We start from the raw sequence: 19,879 nt of genomic DNA, 5'->3' as shown, positions 1-19,879 counted from the left end.
AAAAGCATTTTGCATAGAAATTATTAGTGGATATTATTAACCTTTATTATCTAAATTTAACTCCAGATTTCTTCTCTGTGGACAGATGAGGTTCGGAATTCAGCTCTCCACTTCCCCTTGAAAACTAAAAAACCTGGACAGGGTGTGATGTTAAAGACATACCGATTCAAGGGCAGCAATAGGGTGGCTTTGAAAAAGTATCATGAGCTGCGGATCCAGTTAATGTGAATCAGAAGTCTGATTAATACATTCATTTATTCCCTCTGGTACCTAAAAATGAATTAGATAAATTCTCTGCCCTCAGAAGGCTCAAATTTCCTCTCTATTGTCTTGGGCAGTTTATTTAACCCAGGGGTCTTTACCTGCTTAAACAGAACATCAAATCAGCAAAACAATCAGTGTGAAGACTCCACGGTACACCAAATAAATTAGCATCTCTGAGTGTAGGGCACAGGCAGCCATTGTTTGAAAAATGCCCAGGTGATTCCAATATAAAGCCAGGATTGAGAACCACTGAAGCAACCCCTCCCAGCTTCAGTTTCCTCATTTTTGTAATGGGGAAAATAATACCTAGAAGTGTAAGATTATGGTAAAAACAATTCCAGAAAATGTCTGAAAACTGGCCCAAGATAGCTATGTCCGTCCATTCATTCACTTTCCAGTGATAGTTTAAAGATCAATGTTAAGTATAAATTAGCACCCACCAATTTGTTGAAAATGAAAAAGAGAAAATACTTCAAAGGAAGGCAGGAACAATTTTAATTTCAAAATGAAGGGGGAAAGGAAAGAAAGCGGCACAGTAGTAAGAGGGCGCAAGAGAAGGAGCGGAAGTGACGGGTTCACGTTAAGAACAACTTGAACTGAAGCTGCCCTCTCCAGCCCCAGGGGGCGGACAGACAGAGATACAGGCCCACATCCTTCTCCATCCGTTTTAGGAGGCAGGACTTTGAGGACTGTAGAAACACAAACTCCCGAGGACTTCCTAAGCCAGTTTGTCATTTTTAATTTCTTCGAAGAATGAGTTTAGGGAAGATATGGGAATTTGAAATGACATATATTTGAAACAAAATATTAGAAAGCAATATTTATTATTTCAAATGTGTTTCTTTAAATATTTTCCTGCAATATTGTCATTTTTAAAAAGTGGGAATTTTAATACAAAGCATGACAGTGAACAAGGCATAAACATGCCAACTTTACCAAAAGTAATTAACAAAAACCATAAATGAAAGGCAAGTTGCATCATGCTGGGTAGAGTGGGAATATGATGCCATTTATTTTCACAGGTTGAGATAACCACAGATATTGGACAATGGCGCAAATATGAGGAAACAAAACTGATGGGGTAATCGGCTTTGAGATGCCATGAGGGGCCACTGAATGGGATCTACTGTTTCAGAGTAACCAGGAAGAACAACATAAAAGTAGGCTATTTCCCTCTTCCAACTTTAGCTCACATACTTGGGGATACATACAGTGTTTCTTCATTAATTGAAAGAACACTTACAAAACAGAAAGAGAATGTGAATGTATGGCAAAAACCACCACCATATTGCAAAGTAATTAGCCTCCAATTAAAATAATAGTAATAAAACCACAGAAGGAGACTCACAGACTTAGAAGATGAACTGATGGTTGCTGGGGGAGGGGAAGGGATAGTCACGGAGTTTGGGGAGGTCATGTACACACTGTTATATTCAAAATGGATAACCAACGAAGGACCTACTATATAGCACGTGGAACTCTAGTCAATGTTAGGCGGCACCTGGGTGGGAGCAGGGTTTAGGGGAGAGTGCATACGTGTATATGTATGGCTGAGCCCCTTTGCTGTTCACCTGGAACTACCGTAACGTTGCTAATCGGCTATATGCCAATACAAGACAAAAAGTTTAAAGTTTGAAAAAAATATTAAATGTATTGGAAAATGTATTCAAATACATTGCTCTTTAAGCAACATTTAGCTCAAAGAGAATGAAGATTGTATTTGAAAGGTCAGATTTGGGAACCTACACAAATATTTGAAAAGACTTCTGCTGCCAGAAAATTATCAGATAATTAACAGAAAATTATCCCTTCCCTAGGGCATACTGCAGACAAATTGCAAAAAGGGGAAAATAACAACTACCCAGTGTCTGACCCAGGTAGATTAATACTGAAAACCATCCCTTTGTTATTGTGTGTGTGTGTGTGTGTGTGTGTGTGTGTAGTACACTATAATAGCTACATATGAATCCCTAGAATTTTCACTCAGAAAAAATATCAGATAAGTATTACATGGTTATTTTATTTTCAGGAAGATTTTCACAATGATTATTTTCTATGGAAATCTTAAGACTTTATCTGGCACAAAGTATCTTGCACAAAAATCCTCAATAACCAGCTGCAGATGAGAAGGTAGATATGGTGGAGAGGAGACTGGACCCTTGGGCATGGCCCAGCTCCCCCTCTATCTAGCAGGGCAAGCCAGGCAGGTCACCTCACCTTTCTTGTTTTAGTTGGTTCATTTATAAAGATAGAAATCTTACTGCTACATCTAAATCTTACCTAGCTTTAAAAAGTCTTTTTCAGATATCATTCCTAAGGAAATACCAAATCACACATAAATCTTTCATTCTAGGCCTTATTTCCTTTAAACATCATCAGATCCATAAATAGCCATGCTTTCTGAGAAACGAAAATGATTCTCTCCCCTTTATTTTTAAGTAAAGGAATAGTTTATCAAGCAAGTTTCTACTTAGCCTTCCTCAATTTCCAGGATTTAAAGTGGGGTGATACAAGAAGGAATTTTGTTTTCCTTGTTGTTCTTGTTTAATCACACTTGCTTTTGGTTTGAAATTTTAGAAATCTATGAAATAATAAAATTCCTTTTGTAACTAACCTGCCAAAATATACATTATCCTTCTATGTAATGAAGTCTGAAAAAGCATTTTTGGTTGAATTTTGACCAGAAATCACAACAAATGTTTTACATATATGGTTTCTATTCATTACATGTAACATATTGATATTGAGATTAAAAAAATAACATCAGAAAATAGATCTTCTTGTGTTTGCACTGTGGTTTTACCCCACATGTCACTTCTCTTCCCTATAAATCATACTCTATTTCATTTAACGTTACTTTCATTACTTTGCATCTTGGAGTAAAATGCCTACGATCTGAACTAACAGACCAATATGGAGACTGAGATATCTGTAATAAGTATATCTAAATAACTATACGTATTTTATTTTCATCTTTTAGGCTACTTTAGATATATAGTGGCATGAGATCAAACAATATCCACATTAATCCTAGCTGAGTGTCCTCAATTTTTTATTTGCACATTTGATTCTCAAGCCAATTTACCATTCGTGAATATCTGTTGTTGTTTAGTTGCTAAGTTGTGTCCAGCTCTTTTGCAGCCCCATGGACTGCAGCATGCCAGGCTCCTCTGTCCGTGGGATTTCCCAGACAAGAATACTGGAGTCCACTGCCTTTTCCTTTTCCAGGGGCTCTTCTGGGCCCAGGGAGTGACCCCATATCTCCTGCATTGGCAGGTGGATTCTTTACAACTGAGCCACCAGGGAAGCCCTCTTGAGTATTATACAGATGAAAGGGCTGAAGTTATCAAAAGTCAAAATGTGCAAACAATTTACAAAGGAAAAAAAAAAGCAAGTGATTTCTCCTCATTTTTAGAAATTCCTTACTTCTAACCATTTGCAGTGTACTCCTTTCAGATCAGTCATAGTATATCTTAATCACTTTAAAAATCTCATTATCGAAAGCCTGGATAATAAAAGATGAAACTCCAAAAGCATTAGTTCAGAAGAGATTATCCAAATGTACAAAAACCCAAATTTTTATAAACAAGCAAACACACACACTAAAAAAAACCCCACGCAGAAAAAATAGAGAAGAAATTACTGTACAGTCCTTCCAAAATTCAGAATGGTGAAGATAATTAAACATAGTTTAACAAACTGCCAGAGAATAATGCATATGCATTTTTCTGGACTTTCCAGGTTTCCTATTATCTCTTAAGTCAGGCATGCAGGAGAATACATTCTATCTTCAGCTGCACAAAAACGAAGGTTCAGCATATTCATTCACTGGCTTATTAATGAGCACATTGAAGAACAGGTACAAAGCCACCTACCATTGTCACTGTCTCCTTCAGATGGAACACAGTAGCTAGAGTTGTCCCATGTTTGTGCCTGTGTAAGTTTGTTGAAGGAGATAGGAGGAAGAGTGAGGGCTGGGTCTGCAGGAGAGCGAGAGAGCCAGTCCGCGTACAGTCGCACAAGGACCAGGAAAAACCAAAGGGGCGGCAGCATTTCACAAATGGCATAGGATTGTATGGAAATGAAGCGAATTTCACATTATGGGATTTAATTTCAAATGTACAATATAGCAGAAGAATGAAAGATGGCGCATGGAATAAAAAGAATGATAAAAAACTGAGTGTTAGTACTTACCAATCATACACTTTGCATGCAGTTAATATCATTCAGCGTTAATAGTTCTCAAGCCCACAGACTTAGAGCACTAATGAATCATGTCAGCGGAAAGAAGGGGCCCGCATAGACTATGCAGATAAAAAGCAAAAGCCCTACCGGATACCTTTTCCAAAGACCTTTTAAATAACAATTTTAGCAAATATGACTCACCATAAAAGTTGGCTATGCAAAGTTTAATATGTGTAAATATGCCTATTACTTATAAATAAATATAGAATATATTCTATATAGAATATAGAATCAGCATTCACAGGTGGTGAATTTTTTTTCCCAAGGTAGTGTAAAATTTCTCTTTAAAGACATCTATAATGATAGTTGAATCTAGTCAGCTCTGCTCAACCCTTGAACCATAGATATGCCTCTCAATATTGTCTTAGATATTGATCAGTATAAAACCAATTTTGGACACTAGTTGGGTCTCCTTAACAACAAACCTAATTAACCAATAAATATCAACCAGTTCAAAGCACTTCTAAGTTGGTCATTTATGAAATAACATCTCTTCTGGGGGCACTAACTATTCATATAGTAGTTTTTGATATTTAGAAAATACCTACACAATTTTTATTCAATCTTAGGGCAAGGCTGGTAAAATACTTGGACATGGTTCTAGGAATGACTATTTGGGTATATATACATTTGTCTTTCCTTGGAGGAAAACATAGAAAAAATTTTCTTTTGAAAAAAACTACCAGCCAACTTGAAGAATCTAAGTTTCTATTCCAACTTTCTGATTTGAGAAGTCTGTTTTTACTTATAACACAGAAATCACATGAATTCATATACTTAATTTTAACATAAAAATCACTTTCAAAAATCCAAAGCTACTTAATCAAAAAGAATGATATGATCTTCAATTAAGATTACTATATATATATTTTTCCAGAAAATGTGAAAAATACATACTGTAATATTGAAAACTTAATAAATAAAAATTTAAACATTCCCAACAGATGATGCTAGTTTCATAAGGTTCCAACATGCCATCTGATGTTCCTGAAGAAAAATCAGTATTATTTACAACAAACTCCACAAAGCTTTCAACAGCTAGCACAATTTCCATACAGGTTAGTCAGCATTATAGAAAGGCTGGAAGCTAGGAGAGGAAATAATCTTTGTTTCCTGCTATTCAAAATGAATATTTCACTTAGTTTTCACCACTGCAAAGAATCAGAAATGGTTCAATAGTGTAGGCTCAAAGTTGATAAGATGAATTTGGACCTCATAAAAAGAACTGGAAAAGTCATGGAGACAATTTTATGACTAAACTACAAAGATGTACATTCAAAAGAATATTATTCTGTATCGATTCATTCAAGTTTTGATTTGCTCAGTTACAAGAACTTTTAAAATTGTCTAAAACTGCCTGTAAGGGACAGGAGAAAGCCTAGCCAAGTATGAGGTCCTCGGTGTGTAGAGAACATTCCTGGCAGATCACCACTCAAGGCATGGGTGCCCCCATTCCTCCCAGCGCAACCTGAGACCTTGCAAATTGAACCCTAGCCCATATCTGGCTGCATATACCAGGTCTGTAAATGGTGAGGCCAGTCACTTGAGTCCAATTTCAAGTACAGTTTGACTCTCCATAAAACACCTCCTAAGCCCCACCACGCACCCAAGCATGTTCTCAAATAGCTGTGTCTTACAGTCCATTCAAAATGCCAGGAAACCGTTACATCTGGCCACACGTTACCCATCGACCAACTTCCTCCAAAAATGAAAAAAAATTCCTTTATAAAAGAATTATCTTTTTTTTCCCTGTGGGTAAAAAATTATACATATGTGTATCTGTAACTGCTGCCAAAATGCTTTACTAATAAACCCAAGAATATCTAAGTTCTTTACTACCTTTTGCTTAAAGCATCTGAGTGCCTTCTTAGCACTTAACTGAAAAGCACTGGTACAGAATATATGCAAAAGACCTAACAAAAATATTAAAACAAAGAAGCACCTAAAAGAAGGTAGATAGTGCTAGGACTTTAAATAGGTGGAGACATCAGAAGAACCAAAATTTTCTATATATATTCCTTTTTAAAATCAGTAGTTATTTTGCCCATTGCTATAATTTACATTTGTGAATGTACTAACAGTAAGTTTTAAAAGTAGGTAATATAAGCAGAAAAGGCCTTTAAAATCTCTCCTGACCACTCACATGAGTCTTGGAATGACTACCCTGTCACAGGAGTCAACACACGGACCTTACCAAGGTCCAGAGAGCAAATGAAGGTGTCTCACAAAAAGAGTCACCATCTTTAATTCAGCAAGGTACCAGCAACCACCGAGGCAAAGGGGTGGCTATTTTATCCACAGAGTATTTCTGTACCACTTACATGCCCCAACATTTTTCTCTCTTTGCTCTGATTCAAAAGAAGGTAAGATAATCTGTTACTGATAACACAGCCTTAAGAGGAGATACGCTGACAACGGAGCTTGAAAATGTGGCCTCCCCAAGCTGTAGCAAGGTTCTGATGCTAGGACTCAAACTCACCAGCGTCAACAAGGCTGCTCCCGCTATAATATATGCACGTAAAAGGCTAAAGAGAAACTCCGGAGTTGTTTCACATGGGCAAGAACACTGAGGTTTCCATTTACCTGATCGAGGTTTCAGGCCAAACAGAGCTGTGCTGGTGTTGGTCGGAGAGATGGCGGGGGAGTTCTCTCTCATCTGTTAAAAGGAAAGGACATTTTTAAAAGAACTGAAGCAGAACTATGCATGCTTCTCCAGGATCAAGGATTGTAACAAAACCACGACCTCCTTGCATTGGCTGCTGTGAAGAAGTCCTGACTAAAAAATACGATAATGGATGCATCTTCACATTGCAAATTCTTGTGGTAGAATCAACAGAATGTTATTTGGGGGGAGATTTATTCAACTTTTATATGCTCATTGTAAGAGTTCATAATCGTGTGATACTGGTATTCCTTTTCTGCTCCAGAATAAACGTGTGCATTCAAGTGCAGGCACGTGCATGCATGCGTGCACGCGCGCGCGCACACACACACACACACACACACACACAAGCACACACATACATCACCTCACAGAGGGCACATCTGATAAAGAATCTCATAACACAATGAGATGAGAAAACAGACGACACTGAGCAGATGTCTCAGCTAGATGGAAACCCCATGCTGAATCATTTATGGTTAACAAGACATTCTAAATGTTGCCTATTTGAGCTATTTTCACTCTGGTTTCTATAAAAATGCTGCTATATTTAATTTTCAAAATATATCTTATGAGTCTTTAATTATGGATAGGGCTGGATCAGGCAATGAGAGCTAATAAGAGATTCCCTCCGAGATTCTGCAATACAATTAACTCATGAATCACAACAGTCTCAGATAACAGATTTTTGTAAAAGATATTCCAATTCAGGTTTCACAAAACACCTCAGCTTTCATTAATCATCAGGAAACTTACCTCATTGGGAGAATACTCGCTCCCATTACTCTGTAATGTTAGGTCATTTTGTACCTAAAGGAAGAAAAAAAATGCATGGTATGTTCCATCAGACTATAAATTCTTTGAGGCAAGAACTGAGTCTGACTGCTATCATATCTCTGGCACACAGGGATACAATGCCTAATGCATGGAATTAATTTGTAGTTAAGTAGGCCATTCTTACTGTATACTTTCTAAAAACATGCAGCTATATTCACAGAAAAATACATCTAAAATATACAGACTGAGAAAAGGGATTTCCCAGAACAAAGAGCTCAGCCCAAAGTACCTGTGAACATCAGCTTGCCAGGTTACCCAATGACCTGCAGGCTCCCACGTGCTGGGAGCATATGGGTTTTCAGAAATGGTCCAAGGCAGGAGTTTCCAAATACATACGATCTCACTGGGAGCTCTATAAACGAACATGCCTGGACCTAGCAAAGTCTTATGCTATCAATTCAACATCAGTTTGTTTTGACAACCAATGAGAAAACTCAATAGTTTATTTTACCCAGATCTGCCCTTTTTATAAGGTAATCAAGAACCCCAGGGAATTCCCTGGCAGTCCAGTGGTTACGACTCTACGCTTTCACAGTCGAAGGCCCAGGTTTGATTCCTGGTCAGGGAACTAAGGTACTATAAGCCTTGCGACATGGCCAATGTCAACAACAAAACCCCATTGATCCACCCTATAAAAAATTTGGTGATAACTAATATAAACATCTGACTCGATGGACATGAGTCTGAGTGAACTCTGGGAGTTGGTGATGGACAGGGAGGCCTGGCGTGCTGCGATCCATGGGGTCGCAAAGAGTTGGACACGACTGAGTGACTGAACTGAACTGAACTGAATATAAACATGTTCATACATATCACCAAACTAGTATAAATTTAAGATGTCTATTCCTATTGTTGAGGACTGCTATTAAAAACATTCCCAACTGACAAATTCAAGGGAATAACATATTTTTAGAATAAAATGTCATTGACTTCCGTACCCAATTAAATGTCTTAACTGCTAACAAGTAACTTGCAGTTTTGATTCTCTATCAGAAACTCTGTTCTCTAATTTTCCCTGTGTTCCTCCCACATCCTTCCCCACTGGACATTATTTATGTATGAGAGTATACTTGGCAGTTCTTCCTGGATGGATGCAAGTGCTACCCAAACTTAATGGGGACAGTCAGCTACAGTGTGTTAAAAAGCAGAGAATGTGGTGCGCTAATTACAAGCCATTTCACAATCTTGGTCTCACCATGTAACTGGGCACAGCCTCTCTCTTGGTGCTTCTGTCTGCTTTATGCTCTATGCTGATTCCATCAGGCCCATGCTGTCTTGCTCAGCACAGCCTCCTGGGACCCATCCAAATGCAAATCACCCTTGAAATCTAGATTAATCTCTCTTTCCTTAAACTCTTATCCCTTCCCCTACCATCCCAGAGTTCCTAAAACACCCAGGATTATGGGCCATCTCATAGCCTTCTCTGCTTTCTCAATATCTATGGCTTCTTTCCTCCACAATTTTTAAGATGCCTTAAAAGTGAGGGCAACTTCATCTCCTTCCTATTCCAGTCTTGAGTATTAAAAACAAGGCTGCATCCAGCACAAGGACTCAACACAGACTGGCCAACTGATGCAAGACTCTGCTTATGAAACTGGTTTCTTCCTGAATCGGGTGGAAGAAATAATACAGAAATAACCAGACCATAAAGGAGGGGCCCACTTAAGTTCCACATGTCATCGGCACTGGCCTTGCTCATTCACCACTTTCTTTTCCATTCCTCCTTCTTGTGACTTTTTTTTTCCACCAGAGCCAGAAATTCTCCCTCCCTTTTTAAAATCATGAAGACATATCTGTCATGGACAGAGAATTGCCCAAAGAAGGAAGACAAGCAATAAGAATTCCTTACACCAAACGTGATTCCTCGTTCCACCAAAAAGGAAAAAAAAAAAAATTTAATACTGTAAATCAGAGAAAGAATGGAGATCTTTTTTTTTCCTAGAGGCTTGGTGTCTTCCTGATACTCCTGGTATCATGCACACAGGAGGGCATCTATTTTACTGGAATCAAATGTGGTTCTGCAGGGTCTTCCCTGGTAGGCCCGTGGTTAAGACTCTGTACTTCCAATGCAGGGGGCGTGGGTTCAACCCCTCATCAGGGAACTAGATCCCACATCTTAGTGGGAATCTCTGTGTGCTATGCAGCACAACCAAAAACAAAAGATAAAAAAAAGTGGGTCTGCAGCAGGATCCTACCGTGGTCTCCAAGTATCTCTTCACTGACTACTAGTTGCAAGGGGAAATAAAACAATACTTAAATGGTGGAGAAATCAAGTTCCACGTCAACTGGGTGATCAAATTACCATCACCAGTGAAGAACAGACATACACAATGAGCCTCTGCAGGTGATACCCTGAGAAGGACACCACATCACCTGGGCAGCATCCCAGACAAGAACATGGAGATTCAATCTAATCATGAGGAAATACGAAGGATTTCTGTCCCACAAAATAAGAGGCAGTTGATTCTTTAAAAAAGAAGAGCACTGTATTCTTTAAAATTTTAAGGTCATAAAAAAATCAAAGAAAGGTTATGGAAATATCCAGAATAAAGGAAACTATAGGTACCTGGCAACTATTGCTTCTAAACCGGATCCTACTAAAGGGGAAAAAGTGCTGTGAAAAACATCATTAGATCAATCTAAATATTTGGAGTATGGAGAGCAGATTAGACGAAACTATTTTATCAGTGTAAATTTGTGAAGTTGATAACTGAAGTCGAGTTATATAGGATAAAATCCCTATTCTTAGGAAAGGGACATTGAGATGTTTAGGGAAAAGGACTATGACGTACAAAACTTATCCTCTGATTTTCAGAAAAAGAACTCTGGGGAGGAAAAGAGAGGCAGAAATACCCCAAAAGTGGTAAAATGTTAATCACAGAAAATGTGGGTAAAAGGTTATAATTTTTTGTAACTTTTTGCAGACTTCTGTAATTTTTTAACCTTTTATAATTATTTCCAAGTAAAAAGCTAAATACAAAAGTCAGTCTGCACAGAATCAAAAGGAGCATGTCTCAAAAGGAGAGCCTCATGAAATAGACCTGGGACAGCCTTCACATAAGAGGCTTCCTGATGGCCCACTCCTGGGTCACTGAGTGACCCTCCACTTGGGGAGCAGGCAGTGCAGTGACCCTAAGGACAGAGCGGAGGAACAGTCACAGCTAAAGTCAGGTGTCCTGGGCTATAAGGTGGATCCTAACTTACAGAAAATCAAGAAGTTAGAGAGGTAGCCCACGGGAGTCCATAGCTAGCAAGCCTTTGAGATGGAAAGAAAACTCAACGTAATCCCAAATCACAATACTCAACTATGAAACCATATTCTCTAGGAACATGGGTTTTTAAACTATAGCTCTTTTCCTTCTTATTTAACATAGAGACTTAGCTAGTTAAGAGTGTGAGCCTGCTTTACTACGGTACCTGTTCAGATACCTCAAGGAACATAAGTTAGCTGTACTGAAATTAGCCATCCTAAACCCATTCAGTAAGAAGGGATGAAACAGGCTGTAACCAATGTTTTACTCCCGTGCCACCAACTCAGACCTTTTTTTCTCCTCCCTGTTTTCCTTGGGATCTTCCAAGCTTATCTCTAGTTTTATGTCCAAACTGCTTTCTCTGCAGCCACCTGAATTTTACCCTACATAGCTACCTAACCTGCCCTTACCCTGTCCCCAGATTTCCCCATCAGTTTATCTTTGCTAGTCTCTTAATCCTCCTAGACATTTCTCAAATCACTTACCCTTATCTCTCAAGTCTTTCCTAGTTTACATTCAGCTGGTCGGTTCATAGGCTGCTGGCACTGGCTGGTCCTACCTCCAGTTTCTGACAGAGCCAGGTTTCCCTGTGGGTCTTATTTGCCGTGGCCTGCCTTAAAACTGTCTGACAAAGATTTAGAGAATTCAATGGAAACAGTCAACTCTTATCTTCAATGGGAGGTGAAATAGAATAGATAAGCAGGAAAACTAAAGAAGCTGAAAGTACAAAAAATTTGAAAACCAGATCTTGACCAAATTTGAATACTGATCTCACTAATGAAAGTTCTGTTCAGTCGCTCAGTCGTGTCTGACTCGGTCGTGTGATGAACTGCAGCACACCAGGCTTCTCTGTCCTTCACTGTCTCCTGGAGTTTGCTCAAACTCAAGTCCATTGAGTCAATGATGCCACCCAACCATCTCATCCTCTGTTGCCCGCTTCTCCCCCGGCCCTTAATCTCTCCGAGCATCAGGGTCTTTTCCAACGAGTTGGCTCTTTGTATCAGGCGGCCAAAGTGTTATAATGAATGTTCCACCCCATGATACATCTTGATAGAATATGGCAGCCACTCTTCTGTGGCAGAATACTGCACCAGAACTCTGGTTCATCCAAGAGCAAGCAGCCTTACCTCACATTCTGGAGACCTCTCCAACTGTATTTGACCACTGTAGGAATTACAGAATAAAAAGATATAAATATAATTTAAAGCAAAACTATTTCAATGTAAAAAGAGAAAATGTGCTGTTATAGAAAGGTCAACATACTTTAGTGCTGAGTCTTGCAATTCCAAGTCATCTGCTGGGTTCACAGGGTAAAAGTTTACAATGCTTCTCTCTGTAATATCTGTGCTTAATCTAAAGAGTAAGGGGGGAAAAAAGTGTTACCAAATTACTAAACTTTAATAAATCCTACTGCTTTTAGTTACATACTTAAAAGTTGTGTTTATCATTAGAATTGAGTAATAAAAGGTTTATGGTAGAAATTTTAAACTATATAGTTTCCTCACCATGACTATATATATTTTTTTAAATATAATTTTCAATCTACTTTGGTATCAAAATCCAACTTATTTGAAATACAATAGTAATTTCTGATGAGGTCATAAAAGTCACAGGTAGCACACACTAAATTTTATTAAGAACTTGATCAGTTTGTAGAAACAAGTAAAGTTTCTCTCTACTATATTGTACATACACTATACTACAGATATGCACCAAGGGCATTTGTTTAATAGGAATATTAAAATAAAAAATTTCAAAAGCAATTTGAGGTATGCATTTTATCTCCGAAATTGTCTTACACTTTCTGAATTTCTGTAATTTTAAGAGTTGAATTTTTTTTAAGATCTATAAAACCACGAATTTCTAAAAGTCATATAAAAGTTACAAAGCTATTTTAAAAGATGGGTATGCATTCATAGTATACAATCCTATTGAAAATCATATCTAACCAACAATCGGAAATCCTTGAGAGAAGAAATCAACAAAGGCAAAACAGGAAAGCAATATTCAACTAAATTATTTGATGTTACGGTTGCATGAAAGGTAAAGCTCTAAAATTTAATCCTGTGATCAGTGACTTGATTAAAACAAACAAAGCAACCTGGTTCAAGGAAATGAGATAAAGGGAAATCTTAATGTGTATATAAACTTTTTATGACTACTATTCAAGCAGCTACAAATAACTGACCTCTTGAAGTGCCCTCTTTTTATCAGAAGCAAAAACAGGGCTCTTTCTTTATCTCTATTACACTGGCTCACAGACACATTATTATCAACTTAGAACTGTAGTAGCAGAATATCTATTTCAGGACGCACAAAGATCTATAGCAGCCAAAGCAGGCGATTACTTTAGGAGGTCAAATCCATAAAAAGTTTTACAACATAATATAATTTTAAAATAACAATCCACAAAGATGTAAATCAACCATCCCTGGGACGGTTACTCAAGGCCGTTTTCCTTCACACCCACCAACTATGCCGACTGGCTCGACATCCTTGGCAACTTATTGCCTCAGACCTTTCCAAGCTGGAGCAGTATCTCCAGATCCTCAGCTCATCCGCCTCTCATGAAGGATGATGCAACGGAGGCCCAGAGCGGGGAGCCACACCCGCCAGGCCACCCCGATCTTACTCTGGGTTCCAGTCCCACATTCCCTGGCCACTGCTATTTCCACCAAACGAAGCCGTTCCTTTCTACTTTGGGGCTCACGTATTCATCTCAAATTTGTAAGCAAAGTTTACTGGAAACATGATACAAAGTGTAACAAGGCAGAAATATTAAAACAATATAAAGTTTGAGCCCAAGTGGGAGTCTCCTCTCTGCCATATCACGTCTTCGAGGCTCTATCTCGGATTCAAATTCCTTTCCCGTTGATAGGCTCACCCTTGGGAACTCCATCCATTTATAATACTGCTTCCATTAAAACATACCTTATGAAAGTGACTTTTACTTTATTTATTTTCAAAATTTATCTGGCTGCACTGGGTCTTAGTTGCAGCATGTGGAATCCAGTTCTCTGACCAGGGATCGAACCCTGGCCCCCTGCCTTGAGAGCTCAGAGTCTTAACCACTGAACCACCAGGGAAGTCCCTGAAAGTAACTTTTAAGTCTAAGTCTTGGAGCCCCAGACCTAAACATCTAGCAGCTGAATGGACACTATCACACTGCCACCTTGGATTCTATGCAGCAGGTCCTAAACTGACCCCAATACCCTCCTTCTCAAACTGGCTGTGCCCCATGGTTCCCCACCTCAGATGGAGACAGGAGGGGTCAGGTCTAAAACACCTTGGACTGTTTCCCTCCATCCTCACCCCGACTTCAAACAATCACCAAAGAACTACCACAGTATCTACCACTGAGTATCTCCAATGTTTAAAAGTACAGATAAAAACTGTAATTTAGAAACACTAAGAGAAAACTTCCATCTTGATATATTTGTTTCTAGTTTTAATTGTTAATGGGACCTGGGGATTCCCAGGTAGCTCAGCTGGTAAAGAAACCGCTTGCAATACAAGAGACCCTGGTTCAATTCCTGGGTCAGTAAGATCTGCTGGAGAAGGGATAGGCTACCCACTTCAGTATTCCTGGGCTTCCCCGGGGTCTCAGCTGGTAAAGAATCCACCTGCAATGCAGGAGACCTGGGTTCAGTCCCCTGGGTTGGGAAGATCCCCTGGAGAAGGCAAGAGCTATCCCATTCCAGTATTCCAGCCTGGAGAATTCCATGGACTGTATTGTCCACGGGGTCGCAAAGAGGCAGACACGACTGAGCAACTTTCACTATCCACTAATTCTATTTATATCATTGGGAACAAATAGTATGTACTTTCACACTTTTTAAAGTTAACATTATATAGTGAGCAACCTAAAATACATTGGAAAGTTTAAAAAAATGTATTGGTTGCATATTTCATCTTATTAAGGACCATAATTTAAGTATCTCCAAACTGTTACATCATTGCCTTTTTCCCAAATATTTGCTAGGAAAAACACCTCTCTCCCCTCACAACTGCTGTTCATGTCTCTTTGTCCTTTAGGATACATTTTTGGAATTAATTCAAAAGCTTTATGTCTATTTTTAGGCTATGGCTACAAACTACCAGGATGCCTTCTGGAGAATGGTTCTGCCCGTGCACCTTTCCACCAGCAGTTTATTTATTATTTCAAATCCTCACAACAGTAAAAGACAAGTACTTATAGCCCATCTTACAGATGAGAAAACTGGGGTGCAGAGAATTTACGTAACTCATCCAGAGTAACTGGTGCTAGAGCCGGGCTTGCGACCAGTGTCTGGCTGACCAAGGCGTGTTCTCCTCCAGCTGTACAATTTCCTTGCCCCATGTAATTACTCTGTGTGTGTGTGTGTGTGTGTGTCTCTCTCTCTCTCTTTATGAACACGAATCATCACATGTTAAAGCCACCGCTGCCTCCTTCTACACATGAAATAAAATCTCAGCTCCTCAACCCCAAGTTTGAAGTCACACCTGCATCACTCCTAACAGCTCCTCTGGGAAGTCCCACTCCTGGCTGCACATCAGAAGCACCAGCAGAACTTTTTAAAAAAGGAAAATGGCCAGACCCCACCCCCCCCACACCACTGGCAGTGTCAGGCAGAGTGTCTGTGTTTTGAAACTTCTACAAATGATACTGAAGCACAGCCAGCGTGGGAGATCACCTTTTCTCCCTGAGATTTTCCAAGCCTGCTCCACTCTTCTTGACCTCTATGCCTTTGCATGAGCTTTTAATTCAGTACAGAATTCACTTTCTCCTTGAAAGTACTAGCTGTTAAAGGCCCAGGTGAAATACTCTCAACTTCTAAAGGCTGGCTGAGCCACCTCCCCTTTTCCATCCGGAGCCAGGCATTCACGCTATCACTTTTTTCCTTCACTTCAAGCTCTTAAATCCATTACACTTATAAATCACTACTCAAGGCAACATCTGTTGTAATCGTTTAAGTTCTTAGAAGGAAGAGCTGTGTCTTGTTCATCCTTATATCCCCCAGCGTACACACTGCACATCTTTCCATGCTCACAGCACTCATCTAATGTTGGCAGAATCGAAATGCTTTTCAAATCAACTGCTGAAGGTTTCCAGCCATGCTCAGCCCGACCTGTGAGTATTCCTTCAGAGCCAGGCAAGGGTGGTGGTGTACTCTCCCTGGCACTCTGGGACTCACTAATAACTCTTTTCATAAATTCCCAGAACCTGGTGTGATTTCCACACCCACCATATTACAAAACCACATCATCTTCACATTTAAATCCCCACAAACCCTGAACAGTTTACCAGGGATAACCTTTGGATCTATTTCCCCATCAATACAGTCGTTATACCTGATACTAGGTATACTGCCTTACTGAAAAATACTTGGTCCATGAGCATTCTATTATCTTCAGCTAAAAAGTCAAAACTATACTGACTGCATATAGTGCCTATTATTGATAATGACTAATTCAATTAAAAAATTATCACCCAAATCTTTGGAAATATTTAATTTAGTTAACATATACTTGGCACCATATGTATGGATAACTGAGTCACTTTGCTGTATAGCAGAAATTAAACACAACAAATTAAACAGAAATTAAAAAAAATTCTAAAAAGAAATAAATATGGTAGCACATGATAAATTAATACTTGCCCTTTTTTAGAAAATCTCTTATATTTATATATTCCAGGGGTTTAAACTTCATTAATATAAAATATGCACTTTGACTATTTCTGTTGTCTAAACATAATACAAAAATCACCCTATGAATTGCATGAGGGATGAACGAATTTCTAGAAACGACAAACAGGGGGTAATTGCTCTCAATCCCTCCCGAAGTTTGACTCTTTTGTTTATGCATCTTGGGAAAACAGACAGTTAAAACTAACTTTTCTGTTTCAGTGGTTAGTGGTGAGCCCATACTGTGTGCACAGATACTTTAAAAACTGAGAAAATGCACTCAATAAATCAGTGTACATTATGGACTCACGGAAGCTGGGCCAAGAAAAGACACATACCTATCGGTATCTTGCAGTAAATCCACCGCTTCTCTCAGCTGTTCAATCATTGCTATATCGATGTCCTGGTCTTTGGATGCACTGATTCTGCAGCACGAAAGCAAGCATGAGACTGAAAATCGCCACTAAAACACGAACAGCACCTGGGTTCTTAAGAGCAAACTTACAAAAATCCACATAACATACAAAAATGACTTTTACAAACTCAGCATTTTCATGGAGCTGTGTCAGAACTCTGTGGGGTGGGCTTCCACTGTTGCTGGGGTTGGGGAGCCAGCTTGGCTGTAAAACACATCATTCAAAGTCTCAATGCCCCTGGGCCCCCACCTGCTCAACTGTAACATGAGGGCAACGGGCAAGCTGAGTGGCTCTCAGTCCAGGCTCTTTAAGCAGTAAAATCATCTAAGGTGCTTAAAAAAAATGCCAGGTCTGATACTTCCAAGCAGGTTGTCTAGGGCTATGAACATTTTATTAAGGTCTACAGATGATACTGATTTACAGGCAGAGTTGGGAACAAAAGATATAAGATTGAAAATGGGGTTTCCAAAGATTTACATAGTTTAAAAACTCTTTCTCTATAAAATCCACTTCCCTATAATTCTGTGATTCTATAATCAAGCTAGCCCTCCTCCTCCTCAGCATATCCAATGAAGAGCTGGCTGTACTAGACTAATTTGAAAGGAACTCTGCAATATTTTTAAAAGGCAAGAGAGATTTGATCACAGTTAATGCTTTCCACTATAGAACATACGTCAATGTCTTTCTGTAAGTGGAGAAATTTTTAATGATGGAGTAAATTCTCACTAAGAGGAAAACCCTCATGAAGTTTGACGGAAGGTCCAGGCCTATACGCTGGATCATGGAAAACAAAATCTTGGGAACCAAAAATCTACGCTATGCCATATGGTCCAAACTCAACCCCCTGGAAGAGGTTCACTGTCTTGACAGATAACTCATGCCCTCCTGCGTAAAGCTAGCCGAGTAAATCTTTATATGCGATAGACTGGAAGGAATGGCCATCTGGTGCGAGATTCCTCAGGTGCAATCCTAGCCCTCCGTAACCCTGGGGCAAGATGATCAGTCTCCTTGTGCCTCAGTTTTGTCATCGGCAAAATGAGGGATAAAAGCAGAATTTATCCCATAGGATTGTTGTAAAGAGGAAATGAGTTACGACCTGTGAAGTACTTAGGACAGTGTGTGGCATGTGGTATTTAACAAACATTAGCTAGCACAGCTATTAGACTTAAGACCAAGACCTCAGAAGTATATGGTTTTCTCAGGCCTTGAGGACTCTGGGGAAAGAAGTGGGAACAGGACCATATATCATTTTAGGTCCAGCGGTTGGTTGGTTCAGACAAAGGAAAGTCAGCTGAAATCTTCAGTCCAGAAATTCTGTCTCATTTCCTGAATCACATTCTACCCATAGCCTCAAATCAGATAAAACTCACAGCCAAGGAAGAGGTATGTCCTAGTTCTGTGTTGGCCCAAGACTATGACAATAAGCACCAGCGGATAAACTTGCACCTTCTGATCAACATCATTGGATAGGACTATATCAACTTGCCCCCCAAAAAGGTGAACCACGATTCTAGCACGACAGAGCTGCTGTTCCACTTGAAACATGCACTTTCCAGGGTGGAGGCTCATCCCCAGCTCTGGGTACTCACGTCCCCTCGGATGGCCAGTGCGCATCCTCTTCTATCCGCAACAGTTCTTCACAGGCCTCGGTCTTTTCCTATGGAACAGAACACACGGGTCTTCTGAGAGCCACTGGCTGTGACAGTCAACAGTCTAAACCTGCCTCCGTCCATGTTCACGGCAGCACTACTCACAACGGCCAGAAAGTGGAAACAACCCAAGTGGCCGTGGGTGGATGCACGGAGAAGATGTGGTCTAGACATACGATAGAGTATCGTCCAGCCTTCAAAATGTAAGAAGTTGTGATACATGTTACAACATAGATGTCCCTAAGGACATCATGCTAAGTGAAATAAATCAATCACGAAAAGAAAAGCACTGTATGATTTCACATACATGAGGTCCCTAGAAGAGTCAAATTCATAAAGACAGAAGGTAGAATGGTAGTTGCCAGAGGAGAGGGCAGAGAGATTGGGAAGTTACTGTTTAATGGGTAAGGAGCTTCTGTTTCACAAGATGAAAAGAACTTTGGAGGTGGATGGGGGGGATGGTTACACAACAAGGTGAATACACTTACCGCTGAATTGTACAGTTAAAAAAATGGCTGAGATGGTAAGTTTTAGGTCATATGCATTTTACCACAATTAAAAATAAAAGACATGGAAGCCTGGTGGGCTGCCAGTTCATGGAGTTGCAGAGTCGGACACGACTTAGCAACTCAACAATAACAACAGCAAAACATTAAAATTTTTAAAAAGAGAGCCTGGCTCTGGATTACAACGTAAGAGTCAGAAATGCCAAGCTTAACTCGATGCCTCATTGCCCTCTTAGCACCTCCTGATGTTGACAGATTCCTCCACTGAGCTTGTCAGTTACATGGAAATGTGCATTCTACTGTTTGTGAGGACCGTGTGTGTGTGTCTGTGTGTGTGCGCGTGCGTGCTTGCGTGTGCTATTAGGAAAAAGGGAAGCATAAAA

General features: G+C 39.6%; 1 protein-coding gene across 2 annotated transcripts in view; it reads right to left on the bottom strand.

Annotated features, from left to right (window-relative positions):
- LRCH1 (leucine rich repeats and calponin homology domain containing 1) overlaps positions 1-19,879 on the bottom strand; it is a 215,353-nt gene that overhangs the window by 31,624 nt on the left and 163,850 nt on the right. For both annotated transcript variants that reach the window (XM_052649958.1, XM_052649957.1), the window contains exons 10-15: positions 18,931-18,998; positions 17,264-17,350; positions 12,523-12,612; positions 12,387-12,423; positions 7,928-7,981; positions 7,093-7,165 (exon numbers count right to left, since the gene is read on the bottom strand). In XM_052649958.1, the coding sequence (XP_052505918.1) occupies positions 7,093-7,165; positions 7,928-7,981; positions 12,387-12,423; positions 12,523-12,612; positions 17,264-17,350; positions 18,931-18,998 (409 nt within the window). The remainder of the gene's footprint in view (positions 1-7,092; positions 7,166-7,927; positions 7,982-12,386; positions 12,424-12,522; positions 12,613-17,263; positions 17,351-18,930; positions 18,999-19,879) is intronic.

This window comes from Budorcas taxicolor, chromosome 12 (genome assembly GCF_023091745.1).
Source record: "Budorcas taxicolor isolate Tak-1 chromosome 12, Takin1.1, whole genome shotgun sequence".
NCBI classification, from domain to species: Eukaryota; Metazoa; Chordata; class Mammalia; order Artiodactyla; family Bovidae; genus Budorcas; species Budorcas taxicolor.
This window is presented reverse-complemented; position numbering and strand designations above follow the sequence as displayed.